Source organism: Akebia trifoliata, chromosome 8 (genome assembly GCF_017979445.1).
Source record: "Akebia trifoliata isolate Shusen 1 chromosome 8, ASM1797944v1, whole genome shotgun sequence".
In the NCBI taxonomy this organism is placed as follows: domain Eukaryota; kingdom Viridiplantae; phylum Streptophyta; class Magnoliopsida; order Ranunculales; family Lardizabalaceae; genus Akebia; species Akebia trifoliata.
In genome coordinates, this window is record NC_141382.1 from 9,089,686 (window position 1) to 9,104,555 (window position 14,870).

Consider the following 14,870-nt stretch of genomic DNA (forward strand, 5'->3'; position numbering starts at 1 on the left):
ATTCGACTGACAATCTTAAGATGACAAAATTTGTCCTATATGGCCTAAAAGTTTTGGATTTGACTGACTTTTTTTTAGGATGATCTCTATGGTGAGGGAATTATCCTCACAAAAAAATCCACCACCAAAAGAGCAAGAGTTGTAGGATGGATCACGAACCTTATAAAAGGAATCTTATGTTACAAAAATGTAGCTTATGATCCAAGAATTGTTATCGAAATGGAAAATCATGAAAAAGAAACTCTAAAGAAGTTGGTAGGATTTTCCTAGGGTTTTGTAGAAGGATTAAATGAAACGTAAGGGATACTCTTTTTAGTTATTTGTAAATTGCACGTGCCTTGCACATGAATTATCATTTGATTATTAGATAGTGATATATATATATATACAGGGAAATGTTTCGCAAACAATCTTAGGGGACAATGTTGGGTGACAAAATGTGTCCTATATGGCTTAAAAGTCTCAGATTGAGCTGATCTTTTGTGAGGATGATCTCTATAGTGAGGAGATCATCCTCACAAACAAAAAAAAAAAAAAAAGTTCAATCTGAAACTCATAACCCCATAAAAAGTGATTTACATATTAATGATTAAAAGTGACAGTCCACAATTCTTCAATTCTATAAACCACTTTTGATCTGGTTAAAAATTTCAGATTGGGCTGATTTTTTGTGAGGATGATCTCCTCACCATAGAGTGTTCAATTGACAATCATCGGGTGACAAGATTTGTCCTATATGGCCTAAAAGTTTTGATTGGACTGAATTTGTGTGAGGATGATCTCTATGGTGAGGGGATTATCCTAAAAGAAATCCACCACTAAAAGAGCAAGACTTGTAAAATGGGTGAAAAACCTAACTATAAAAGGAATCTTACGTTAGAATAGTGAGCCTTACGATGCAAGAGTTGTTATCAAAATGGAAAATCATTAAAAAGAAACTCTAAAGTAGTTGGTAGGATTTTCCTAGGGTTTGTGGAAGGATTAAATGAATCAGAAGGGATACTCTTTTCAATTATTAGTAAATTGCACGTGCCTTGCACATGAATTATCATTTGATTATTAGATAGCGATAGATATATATTGGAAAGCATTCGGCCGACATTCTTTAGGGTATAACATTGGGAGACAAAATTTGTTCTATATAGCTTAAAAGTTTCAAATTGGGCTGATTTTTTTTTTTTTTTTTTTTAGGATGATCTCTATGGTGAGGAGATCATATATCCTCAAAAAAAATCAACCTGATCTGAAACTTCTAACCCCATAAGAAGTGATTTACAAATTAACGATAAAAAGTGACGGTCCACAATTCTTCAACTCTGTAAACCACTTTTGATGGGGTTAGAAGTTTTAGATTAGGTTCATTTTTTGTGGGGATGGTTTCCTCACCATAGAGCGTTCCGGTTGATAATCTTAGGATGATAAATTTAGTCCTATATGACTTAAAAGTTTTGATTGGACTGATTTTTCGTTAGGATGATATCTATGGTGAGGGGAGTATCCTCACAAAAAATCCACCACAAAAAGAGCAAGAGTTGCCTAATGGATCGAGAACCTGATTATAAAAGGGATCTTACGGTAGAAAAATGCAACTTAAGATTGAAAATCAACTACTAAAAGAGCAAGAGTTGTTGAATGGATGAAGAACATGATTATAAAAGGAATCTTATGGTAAAAAAATGTAGTTTACGATGCAAGAATTATAATCAAAATGGAAAATCATAAAAAGGAAACTATAAAGAAGTTGGTAGGATTTGACTAGGATTTTGTAGAATGATTAACTGAAACGTAAGGGATTCTCTTTTCACTTATTAGTAAATTGTATGTGCCTTGCACATGAATTATCATTTGATTATTAAATAGTGATAATTAGGGGTGCAACTTGGTCCAATTCAAACCGAGAACCGAACCAAACCGATAGCTTTGGGGTGGTTTGGTTTGGTTGGTTTGGAACAAGTTGCAGTTTGGTTCTAAGTTACAAAAATGGAGAACCGATCAATTTGGTTCGGTTCTCGGATTAAGCTTGTATAGAACTAAACCAAACCGAGAACCGACCCCCTATGCAATAAATAAATATATATGTATATAATAATTATTATGAATTATGTTAAAAGTTAGTACATAGATTAGTGATCTTTATGGATAAACTAATGGTTTTTTATAGATAGATTTGTGATTTATTATATGAAATTTTTTGTTTATTTTTTTATTAAAAAATATTACTTATAATTTATAAAATATTTGCAATCCGTGGAACCGAACCAAACCAAGCCGACTTTAATTTGGTTTGGGTTGGTTTGGTTCCAATGGAATTTGGTTCGGTTCTGGTTCTTATTTAGTGGAACCGACCTATGTCGGTTCGGTTTCAATTTGACCTCAAACCGAACCGAACCGAACCAAGTTGCACCCCTAGTGATATATATATATATGACTTAAAAGTTTCAAATTGGGTTGATTTTTTTGTGAGGATGATCTCTATGGTGAGGAGATTATCCTCACAAAAATTCATCTCAATCTAAACCTCTTAACCCCATAAAAAGTTATTTACAAATTAATGAAGAAAAGTGACGGTCCACAATTCTTAAACTCTATAAACCATTTTTGATGGGGTTAGAGTTTTAGATCGGGATGATTTTTTGTGAGGATGATCTCCTCACCATTGAGTGTTTGGCTGACAATCTTAGGATTATAAAATTTGTCCTATATGGCTTAAAAGTTTTTGGTTGGACTGATTTTTTTTTTTAGGATGGTCTCTATGGTAAGAGCATTTTTCTCACAAAAAATCAGCCTAACCTGAAACTTCTAAGTCCATCAAACATGCTTTGCAAATTTTCAGTAAAAAATCGACGGTTCACAATTCTAAAATAATTTTGATGGCGCTAGAAGTTTCTGATTGGCTGATTTTTTGTGAGGAAGATCTCCTTAGCATAGAGATCATCCTCACAAAAAAGCAGCTCAATCAAAAATTTCTAACCCATATAGGTCAAAAGTTTTAACTCCGTTTTGTCATCTTAAGATTGTCAACCGAACGCTCCCCTATATATATGATCACCATATTGAGTTAGAAAAATAAATGTTTACTTGTTGCAACCATTAAAATAATTATATTTCAAGGTAGTTTGTGGAAGTGTAGAAACCTCTTAAAGAATCATATGTTTGCCTGATAAGTTTAAATGGTCGGATAAATTGTCACCTTAGTGTGATAATTGCAATGATGGACCACAAAATCAAGAACTAACAATGGGATTCCACATCGATGAAGTATGGAATAATTCAAATCTTAACTGAGAGGTATCTAATCATGGTTCTTAACACTCTTAACAACTATAGTACCATTGCTTGTACTTAAATTTGTTTTTTATGCTTATTTTTTTTATGTTGAATTTACCTTGAAAACTGTTTATATTTTTGTTTCAATTATTTTTCAGCATGATTATGATTGTTTTACTTTTTCTGCTATTTGAAAATTTGCATATGTTTCCAAATGTATTATTATGATTTTCTCAATGTTAGGTAAATATTAGTTTGGGATAGTAGTTTCCTACTGGATAACTTTCCCATTACTAACCCTATTATTTTAGTTGCAGATCCTCCCCTAGTTGAGGAATAATTAGAGCAGACTCCAGTGGAATATCAACTCGTAGGTCATACTGACGATCAAAGTCTATTTTCAAGCAAGAACTGGAATTTCTTTTGCTAGATTTATTTCAGTTTTGGTGTTAGGATCCTTTTACTTTGTTTTTATTTGAGAGTAGGATTGATGTTAGTGTGATGATTCGCCAACTTTGTTTCTTAGTAGATTTTTGAGCTCTAGTTTAATTTTCAGACATTTCTTAGATGTCTTAGCCAAAATCTTGACCTTTTTGCAAAATCCTGGCAACTTCTAAATGCTCTATACCTATCCCGAAAGTTTCAAAACCCTAAGACATACCCAAATAGTCCAACAAGCACTATTCAAAGTCCATTCCTAGTCCCCCTCCCCTATTTAGTATAGGGATTATCTTCACCAAAAATCAGCTCATTCAGAAACTTCTAACCCGTGTAGTACAAAAATGTTGGCCAGATAGTCAACACTTGAACATGACCCATTATAGACACCTTATTTTTTCACTCGCCTGATTAATCAACTCGTCAACTCAATTGTAACGGTTCCCAATGATGGATGAATATTCCAATATTTTTTATTTGTTACTAGATATGTTTCAAAAATTTGGATGAGGTACTTCAAGCAAACAAAACTTTAGAAACCACATTACGCTAAGAAATTATGACAAAAAATACAAAAATCATTATTTTGAGACAAAAAAAAAACTTTACTAGAAAAAATCACTAAAAAATGACTAAATTACCAAAATACCTCCAACATCAAAACATCCTTAGAGCCTACATTACGCTTAGGAAAACCCTTTCGAATACATAAAATAATAAATTAAAATCAAATAAATTATTTCGTCAATTTTCACAAAATTTGACAAAATTACCAAAATACCCTAATAGGGTCCATGATCATTTCATGCCAAAAAAACCCATAAGTGACAAAATAATACTCCATTGAATTCCTTATGAAAAATTGATTTCAAAACATCGAAAATCAATCCCTCAACGCAGAAGTCCTCTTTGAAGGCAAAACAGTAATTTTTCAATCCTAAAAATTTTAAATTTTGAAATTAATAATTAAAACATTAATTAACATAAAGTGGAATCTTAATAAATAGAATTAAAATTTTAAACAAATAAAACCAATTAATTAAACCTACAGGTCAAATTTTAAGTGGTGACCTACTTATTCAAATGGGGCCCACATGATATTTATAAAAAAAAAAAACCCCTCCATCTAGGGTCTCAAAAAATTAAAAATATAATTATAGGATTTTTCAAAATATTAAAAAAATATTCTTTCATTACCCTAATAAAATCGAACAAGCTCTATAAATAGGAGCCTCCACAACCTAATCTTGCAGGTCAAGAAAAAATCCTAGGAAAGAAATGCCAAAAACTATCCCCATCCTTCCCAAAACCCTAAATCTAAAGCCCCAACTCCCTACCTAACACCCAAACCCCATCTTTTACTCAAAAAATACCTAGAAATCCTCAAAAAAAAAAAAACATTCAAAAACCTTCTAAACACCTAGAACATAAAAAATAAAAAAAAAATATTTAGATCTAAGAAGAAAATACTTGATCTCGAATAGCAGAAGTTTATCTGGTGATGGAGACAAAAGTAGGAAGACTCATACAAAGAACGCACTCCATCAGTTCTGGGGGAATCGTCTGTCTCAATCATCCAGGTAAATTAGTTTTTATTTATTTATTTTAGGTATGTTTTAGCAATGTATTTTTTTGGAAAAAGTAGAAACCGACATTTGTTAGGCGGGATTGATGCCAAACACCTCCCAATCCCGTAACGTGATCGCCAGACCCATAGTTTCTTTTTGTAAATCAATATTTTCTTTTCTATTTTGAGTCATGTTTCGGTTCCTAGACCGTAAAATTAGGTTGCGACTCCCAAACACCAAAAAAACGGATCTGCAACCCATGGATCGAAGGTGTTTTCACCCATATACATATATAAGGAAATGCTAGCCAAATAGAGTATAGATGAAGTGTTTTGTCCTATATGGGCTAAAAGTTTCAAAATAACCTTATATTTTATGAAGATGATCTCTATGGTGAAGAAATCATCCTCACAAAAAAATCAGCTCATTCAAAAAGTTTTAACCCTAGTTTATAAGTTGAAGAATCATGAATCGTGGACCGTTAGCATGTAACCACTTTTCATGGGGTTAAAAGTTTTGGAATGAGCTGATTTTTGTGAGGATGATCTCCTCATCATAGAAACCATCATTATAAAACATCAATCCATCCCGAAACTTTTTAGTCATATAAAACAAAATTTTGTTTAGAACATTGTCTACAATTTTGACTACCGAACGCTATCAGGTGATAGTAGCATTCTACCTCCTTTACATGCAATTTTTTTTTCAGTACAGCAAAACATGAAAAACATCATTTACAAATCACTGTGAAGTAATTTTTTTCTTTTAAGAACACAACACATCAAGCATCAACAGCATGTTTACAATTTATTTTAATAAATATAAGATTTAAATCATTTATAATATAAAAAAATGATAAAATAATTATCCTCAAAGGAACACACGAGTACTTGTTTTACAGTATCAATTAAGGGAACAAACGGTTCAATTTGGTTTGGGTTAGGGGCTAAATTGGAACCGAACCGATTTTGATCGGTTCTAGAAATCTAGAATTAGAATCGAACCGACTACTCCCTAGAACCAAATGTTTGGTGCAGATTATCAATAAAAATAAAAGAATATAAATATATAAAAACCTTAGCAAGCAAAGGCTGATTCACAGAGAAAATGTTGGTCTAGTAATTTTTTCTTTTGACTTAAACCAATCACGATTTAAAATATTAGAGGAAACTAAATTAAAACTATTCTAAGATAAATCGAAATAGAAATTACAATGTAAAGAATTAGATTAATCAAATCCACCAAAACAAACACCTTATCAATTTATTTGTTTACTTTTTGTTTCGATCCAATTAACAAAGTTATCGGAAGATTAAATCTGTTAATCCAAATAATAATCCTAAATCTTATGATGATATTTAATAAGATGAAATCAAAGTTAAAACATCGAATCTCTAACAAAACATAGTTTAACTTGAACTTATCTAAGATTAAACTATTAAAATTATGAGAATATCATTACATCCAATGATCACTACTTAAAAAATTGGTATCATAATACTCTTTCTGTTTACACAGTTTGAATAGAAAATAAACTTAAAAAAACAAAAAAAACTATAAGAGAACTAAGAGAAGAGAGGATATCTAAGCTTTGTTTGGCATCTTATTTATAGAGGTCAGATTAGGGTTTTCTTTATAATTCGGAACATTGTCGTATTTTACAAAGACTCTGAAACCTAACATGTTTCATTACAAATAATGTCGTCTCAACATTACATGAATCTCTAGATGACTCTTGATGACATCACCGCACCACGGTGCCTATGGGCCTTTTGTCTTTGTTGTTTGATCCGTAGTTTTGTCTTGAGTCTTGGATTATAATGCACATCTTCAATTATTTTTATTCATCTTTTTTAATCTCGCGACTTTGACTTATTACACATAAATAATCATAATTAGTCTGAAACTTCACAATTTATTCAAAAATAATAATAATAATGAATTATCAACATATTATGTCTATTTAGAGGATTTTATGCATTATTTATCCTTAAAGTCTCTATAAATAGGTCCCTAGGATTATCAAACCTACCCAAACCATCCTTAGTTTGGTTTGATTCAGTTCTCAAGTCTCATAAATTTATCAAATCTTATAGTTAGAAAACTCATGACATCAATGATTTCAATCAAAAGGCACAAAAAGAGAGTGTCATTGGCAATATAATATTAATATCTTTATAATGTCAATTATCTATTGAATAACATAAGTGATTTTTCCAAAAGTGAAACTCATTAGATGGTTAGGGCCATGTCATTTGGACCACTCAGATTGGTGACTAAATTTTTTAGAATACAAGAAGCAAACAGTGAAAGTTCTCTTTTGTTATATTTAATTTTATTAATTAAATAAATGTATATATATATATATATATATAGGGAAATGTTCAACACCCTAAGCTTTACCCTACACTTTAACAAACGTGTTTTGTCCTACATGGGTTAGAAGTTTTGGAATGGGCTGATATTTGGTAAGGATGATCTCTATGATTAGAAGATCATCCTCACCAAAAATCAGCCTATTCCGAAATTTTTAACTCCATGTTTACAAGTTGAAAAATCGTGGACCGTCCATTTTTTGGAAACCATTTTTTATGGGGTTAGAAGTTTTGGAATGAGCTGATTTTTGGTGATGATGATCTCCTCACCATAGATATCATCCTCACCAAAAATCAGCCTATTCCAAAACTTTTAACCCATGTAAGACAAAACACGTTTGTTAAAGTGTAGGGTAAAGCTTAGGGTGGCGAACGGGACCCATATATATATAATGAATTTGATTATGTTCTAGGATTTCTTGAACCAAGAACCAAAACAATCAATTTTTCAAAATTATAAACTAGAGCCGAATCAATGAGCTAAAAAATCGAATTAACCGATGAGCTAATCCAATGTGCACCCCTAATATCAATTGGTTTTGATTCCTATCAGTTCGATTCCTTTTAGAGCCGACTCTAATCGATTAGGGATCTAGATTTTGAAACCAGAGTTTTGGGTTTTGGCTCGGTTCAATTTAAATGAGTATACACTCTTAATCTCCCATTCTCTCACAACTTGGACGGGCTAACTCGAACTCAACCCGATTGATGGGTGAGCTTGGGTTGGGTTATATGGAAAATGAGTTAAGCTTGGGCTAAGAAAGCTCAACTCGAATCAACTTGAACGTATATTTACATATAAATATTTTTATGCTTTTTTTTCATAAAAAATATTAATTTTCTCTTTTAAATATATTTGTAAAATTATAATATAAAAATTAACGAATTTAGAGGTAGTGTGCAAATTTATTTACTAATTATTTTATTTTATTTTTTATATTATATTTATTTTTTAAAATATAAAATAAAATTTATGTGCAAATCAAAATGAATTTAGACTTGTTCATTGAGCTCAACCCGCCCCCCTAACTTGGGGTACACCAAGCTCAACCCGAGATCCGATTTTATAAGCTCACTCTCGGATTAAACCTAGGCTAATGTGCTCTAACTCTATGGTCCGGTACAACTTGGGTTGAGCCTGGGTTGACCCTCCAACCCGCCCAGCTTGCAGCCCTACTCACAAGTCGATGATTATTGCTAACGTGCGCATTGCAGCACTGGCACTGCTTGATTGCAGAGATAGAGTGGGAATCTCGAGGATCTTATATGTCGCGACTTGCAGGCATTTAACAAAGGCGGTAAGAAACAGAGCAAACTAAGCTGTAGAAGAGAAGAAGAAGAAGCTGCTTCAATGGCTTCTACGCTCTTCTGCGTTTGCTTCTCCAGGCCTCTCTACGTTTCTTCAGAAACCATAAAAACCCAAGTAAGATTCAAAGACAAACCCTAACTATTTTTTTTGTTTTTGTTTTGTTGTTGTTAGCTTTAAAGCTATATTTTCATCTCTGCAAATGTTTCTTCTTTGTGATGAGTTCTATTTCTTACCGAAATAAAAAATAATAATAATAATAAATAAATAAATTGAACCTAACATCGAAGTAAGAGAGAGAGAGAGAGAGAGAGAGAGAGATTGTAAGATACACGAATCCTCGTTCGCCTCTTATACAACATTCGATCGATGCCCTTTAATCTCAACTAAATTTACTATTTAAAAAAAAAAAAATGTTCAGCTACTAATGGGTTATTGAACTTTGGTTACTGCCTCAAAAAAAAAAAAAACAAAAAACTGATTAAGGGCTTGTTTGGTTACTTCCTTCGAATGAAAGGGTTTTCTAAAATATCTTTCTTTTGTCTCAAGAATGATACAAACAGCCCCCTTACTTTTATAATCTAATTAGGGGTTGAAGGAGGTTGTTTCCAGTCGATTTCAAGAATTTTTGCAAATATTTGATAGATTCTATTTTATTTTAAAAAAATTCCATTTCTAATGGTAAACCTTGTCATGTTTGATATGTTAAACTTTCAATTTCATGTTTCTTGAACACCCCAGTTTTATTTTTTTATTATTATTAATAAATAAAATTTTATTGAAGCAAAGAAGAGAACTAAGAGGCGGTCTTCTTGACTGACCAAACAAACAGGACAAAACAATAGAAAATCAACAAAGTGAAGATCCCAGCTTATTAAGTTGGTAAAGGTCTTGGGTGTTGATACCACGAATCTAGGTTCAAAATCGATCTTCGCTCACTAACCAACTGTCTTCTTTGCCTTCCAGTTCTTGCCCTCCAAAGAGTAGAAGAAGAATTTTCTTCCCTCTATTTAGGTTGGGATTTTGTTGTTCACTCCAAAAAAAGAATATGTGAAAAAGAATTTTCTTCCTGCTGTTTAGGTGTTGATTTTTTGTTGTTCATGTTCAATGGTTGTTTTATATTTTAAATAGTGGGAGATAATGGAAGAATATGTGTAAAAGACCATAAATACAATGCATTCTTGCTTGGTACACTATAAATCATTTGCATTAATTTTTTGCAATGCAAATGGTTTGCGATGAATGATTTACTATTGCTTGGTAACCATTGGGAAATCTCTTGTGAATCTTTTTTTGTGATGGGTCGATCTTTGTAATAAAAAAAATTCATTGTTATTTTGCAAATGATTTGTGTACTGCATAGCATTTGCTGAAATTTCTTAAGAATTTAGGTGATCCATGCAAATTTTTTTGCAATGCAAGGTATTTGCATTGTGGAACCAAGCACTAGTAAAATTGATTTCAGAAAATCATTTGCATTTGCAAATGATTTGCAGCATACCACTGCCCCCTGGTTCCTTCCACTTCTTTATCCTCCAAAAGAAAAGGAAAGAAAGAAAATGATTTATCGTACGCTTCTAATTTTTTGGTAGTTACGTTCATGTGGATGTTTTGTCTTTTTTTTTTTTTTAAAGCTATCTAGGCCCTGCTTGGTACCATGCAAATCATATTTGCAAATGATTTGCAGCACTTTTTGGGGCTGCAAACTATTTGCTGAATTTTGTGAAGGGTTTAAGAGATTCATGCAAATAATTTGCAATGCAAACAAAATTCAAGATGTAACCAAGCATCTGTAGATTAGATTCCAACAAGTCATTTGCATTTGCAAATGATTTGCTTCATACCAAGCAGGGCCCTGTTGTAAAATTTTACGCATTTTAACATAAGAATTTTTTGTTCTTTTGCCTAGAAATTTGGGGATTAGTTTCCTTGGTAGTGGCTATCAATGAACCCAATTATTGCAATTGCTCAGGATACCCTTTTTTAGCTTCTAGGGTCTATTTCTTAGTTCAAGATCCTTCTTACTAACTGGAATCAAAGAATTAGTAGATCTGTTCCGCCCAAAATGGGAATGGGCTGGGGTTATGAACTTATAATCTGATGATCGAGTCGATTCCATGATTATAAGTTCATTCCATACCGGACCAGACCGGAATAGGGTTATGTACATTCTCATTATGAGAAGGGGTCATTCGAGCGTATGTAAATAGATACTATGTTTACATATGGATCCCTACGTCGTTACATTCCATTTAGGACTTATGGAACAGAATTCAACAACTAAGAAAGCACAGTAGTATCTTAGTGAGCATGGACTCCTCAAGTGTTAGTGTGGTACAAAATGAACTTGAATTGTGGTTTATATATGTTAAGGTTGACTGGTCAGTCTTGCATGGTGGTTATCAACGAAATTACAACCGTATGTGCTGCTACACACTTCCATGATCTGTTTATTTTATTGATGGATCTCAAAAACTTATTTTATTGTCAAAATTTCCTAGGCATGTGTTAGAAAATCTTTCCAATTTGAGAAATGTCCTAAATTTACTGATACTATTATTACTTTTGATCAGTTATGTTAAAGGTAAGTACCAAAGTAGATTTTCAATGGTAGGCGTTTGTTAAGGTACTCATGATGATGATGTACGTCCCATAGGACTGGGTTAGGGTTTTTGGGGGGACTAATTATTTTTCTCATTTAACATTTGCAGTTTTTTTTTTAAAGATTATGTAAAGGGCACAATCATGGCTCCCATTGAAAATCCTCTTGACACCTCCCTGAAATGGATACTAAATATCCAATATGGGTTGGGGCCAATCTGAGTTGGAATATTCTCTGTTATTACCAAAATTTTGTATGCTTTAGATGGTTTTTATTGGTTGCTTGCATGCATTTACTTATTTAAATTGTGTTTTAGATTGAGAATTGCTATTGCCACATCAACTGTGTGCAATTCTTTGGTGATTTATATAGTAGTTGGTAAGGCATTAGTAAAAGTTGGTGTGGCAGTAGTAGCTCACTTTAGATTTTATTAACCACTATTTGGTTGGACCTATGAACAGATAATTTGTTCAAAGACCTCAGCTTTCAGCACGGGATCAAGTCAAATGGCTTCTAGGATAGGTCTCCTCTCCTGCCCCATCCTGCTAGTACATTAGTCGCTTACGAGTGTCACAATTTAAGTGCTTCCGACCTTAATCATTTCATCCATAATACCTTTTTTTCCTGTACCACAGGTTTTACTACTCTCGCTGACTTTCGTAAAAAGCTATATGCACTTACACTTCCAGGTATGGGGAAAAAAGATCTAATGTTTAGATTATGTAAAGGGGACACTATATTTCAAAGAAAAGAAAGAAGCCCATTTTGGATGATGCCGTTTTGATAATTTATTGATGTACATTTTTGCAGAAATGACAATGCTCACCTCCAATGAATCAAATAGAGCCAAATATATTGTGCATCAAAGACATCATGGCCCTTTGATGACACCATCTAGACATCTTTCTGAAACCATCTCCAGATACCAAACTATATTTTCCAGTATCAATATGGTAATAGTTGGTTATTGGGTGGGACCTGATGTTGAAGATGGGTGGGGTTACATAGATGCTGTCGTGGAACAAAATTTTGATCTCTGAAGGCTAAATTTATAAATTTTGAATGCTCTATTTGGACCGAGTTGCCTGGTTCCTTGTTCCATACTAAATTTAATCTCAGATTTTAGGCTCTCCTGGGAACCAGCAACCTTAACACTCTTTATTTGCAGAGTTTGCAAGCTCTAGATGCACAAAGAAGTGATGTGCGGAAAGAGACTTCGGACCTTTAAATGCTGTTGGCACCATTGTTTGTGTGCACCATCTACATTTAGTGATATCGTGCATGTAGAGGTCAGTTGTGTCATCCACCATTGCAAAGTTGATTTTTTTTCTTCTCGTCAAGACCATTACCTTTTAACACTACACATTTCTCAGAGCATCTTGCATTTCTCGTGCTCCACCAAGTAATCTCTTAATTGGGGATTGAGTTGCCTGGACTTGGAATTGGGTAGTAACCTATGTCGGGGTTACGAATTCTCATTGTCCCAAAATTCTCCGAGACTCTCTAAAAAGTCTTGAATAAGGTATTGGCTGTTAATTCGGTGAATTGATGACTTAATTAGCTCTTTATTGAATATTCGAGGAACGTGGTAAAATTTTTTTTCTCTTCACCTTCAAAATTGTATTTTCTTCAACATTCAAATGACAAGAACAAGATAGGGTTTTTAGGGAGGTTGAAGACGATGGATTTTGATAAGAAACCCGAAAAACATCATTTGTGCATTTTTGGGAATTTTTGTGATTCATTAAAAAAATTTCCCAAATATATTTGAAACAATCGAATTGAACCCTAATTGAATAATTATGGATTCCAAACTTTGTTACTATGTGCGAATAATTATTGAATCCAAACTTTGTTACTCTGTGAATTTTTAACGTTGAATGTATGAATCAACATAATTAAGTTTTTTTTTTTTTTTGGATATTATGGCCAGGTTGGAGTTCTTGTTATTGGATATGACTTGTATCTTGAGGTGTTACATGTACTAGAGTTCATCTTTGCCTACAGCGCAGGCATCCTCTCTTGGGTTAAGAGGGTAAAAGCAAAAAAAATAAAGTTGATTGGTGTAGGGGTGGCAATTTTAACACAATCCACGAACACGACTCCAAAACAACACAAGATTAGTGGGTTTGGGCCAAGTCTAATTGGGTTTGGTGCATTATTGAAAAAATTTAAGGTTTAAAGGGTAAAAGATGAAAAATAATAAATTGGGTTAAAGTGATAAAAGAGGAAATATAGTAAAGTTATAGGAGGTGAAGTGTAGAGGAAATAAAGTGAGTCCGGCAAAAATATAGTTTGATGGTAGGGTTTAGGGGAAAAAAGTGAAAAAAATAATAATAATAATTGAAAATATATTATTAAAGAATTTTGAGGTTAAAGGGGTAAAAGATGAAAAAAATAATAAAATAGGTTAAAAATGATAAAAGAGAAAATATAATAAAGTTAGAGGAGAGAAAATAAAGTTGAAGGGTAAAGAGAAAAAAGAATAAAGTGGTTAAAATGGGGGTCCCGCACAAAGGTTTGTGTCAAACAACTGTAGCAATTCAATTGTATTTTATTATGGGAAATGTTCAGCACCCTAAGTTTTACCACACACTTTAACAAACGTTTTTTGTCCTACATGGGTTAGAAGTATTGGAATGAGTTGATTTTTGGTGAGGATGATCTCTATGATTAGAAGATCATCCTCCCCAAAAATCAGCCCATTCCGAAATGTTTAGCCCCATGTTTACACGTTGAAAAATCGTGGACCGTCCATTTTTTGTAAATTAATTTTGATGGGGTTAGAAGTTTTGGAACGAGCTGATTTTTGGTGAGGATGATCTTCTCACCATAGAGATCATCCTCACCAAAAATCAGCTCATTCCGAAACTTCTAACCCATGTAAGACAAAACGCGTTGTTAAAGTGTGTGGTAAAACTAAGGGTGGCGAACGGGACCCTTTTATTATATATATATATATATATGTGTGTGTGTGTGCGTGTGTGTGTGTGTACTTTGAAGATGAAAGAGGAGTTAAGTAAACTCCCAACCAGAGAAAAAGGAACTGCAATCTATTATAGTTATGCCTAGAGACATCCTTACGTACAATGTCCCTAAGACGACTTGGGAGATCCCTATGCTCAAAGAGAATTTTGCCCCATAGTGGGGAGGAACGAAGTTAAGAAATCTGCTACTTGGTTGCATTCTCTAAAGTAGAAGGTAAAATCAATTCTATGAAATAGAGAAACTCTAGATCTTATAGCTTTGATCAACCTCTCCTCTCCAGGGAGAGACGCACTTCCCCTTGATGCACTCAATAGCTACCTTAGAAT

General features: G+C 33.1%; 1 protein-coding gene across 2 annotated transcripts; it reads left to right on the top strand.

The window, feature by feature from the left end:
* Positions 1-8,801: 8,801 nt before the first annotated feature.
* Positions 8,802-14,132, top strand: LOC147395949 (uncharacterized). Of its 2 annotated transcripts, XR_015180936.1 has the most exons (5): positions 8,802-9,071; positions 12,018-12,078; positions 12,192-12,245; positions 12,367-12,845; positions 12,930-14,132. XR_015180936.1 is itself a non-coding variant. In XM_086451861.1 (4 exons), exons 1-4 carry the CDS (start codon positions 9,000-9,002, stop codon positions 12,594-12,596), a joined length of 417 nt encoding a protein of 138 aa, XP_086307987.1. In that variant the 5' UTR covers positions 8,802-8,999; the 3' UTR covers positions 12,597-12,896. The 2 variants fall into 2 exon arrangements, 1 of the variants encoding a protein (XP_086307987.1); XM_086451861.1 differs by lacking the exon at positions 12,930-14,132 and having other exon boundaries at positions 12,367-12,896.
* The last annotated feature ends 738 nt before the right edge of the window (positions 14,133-14,870 follow it).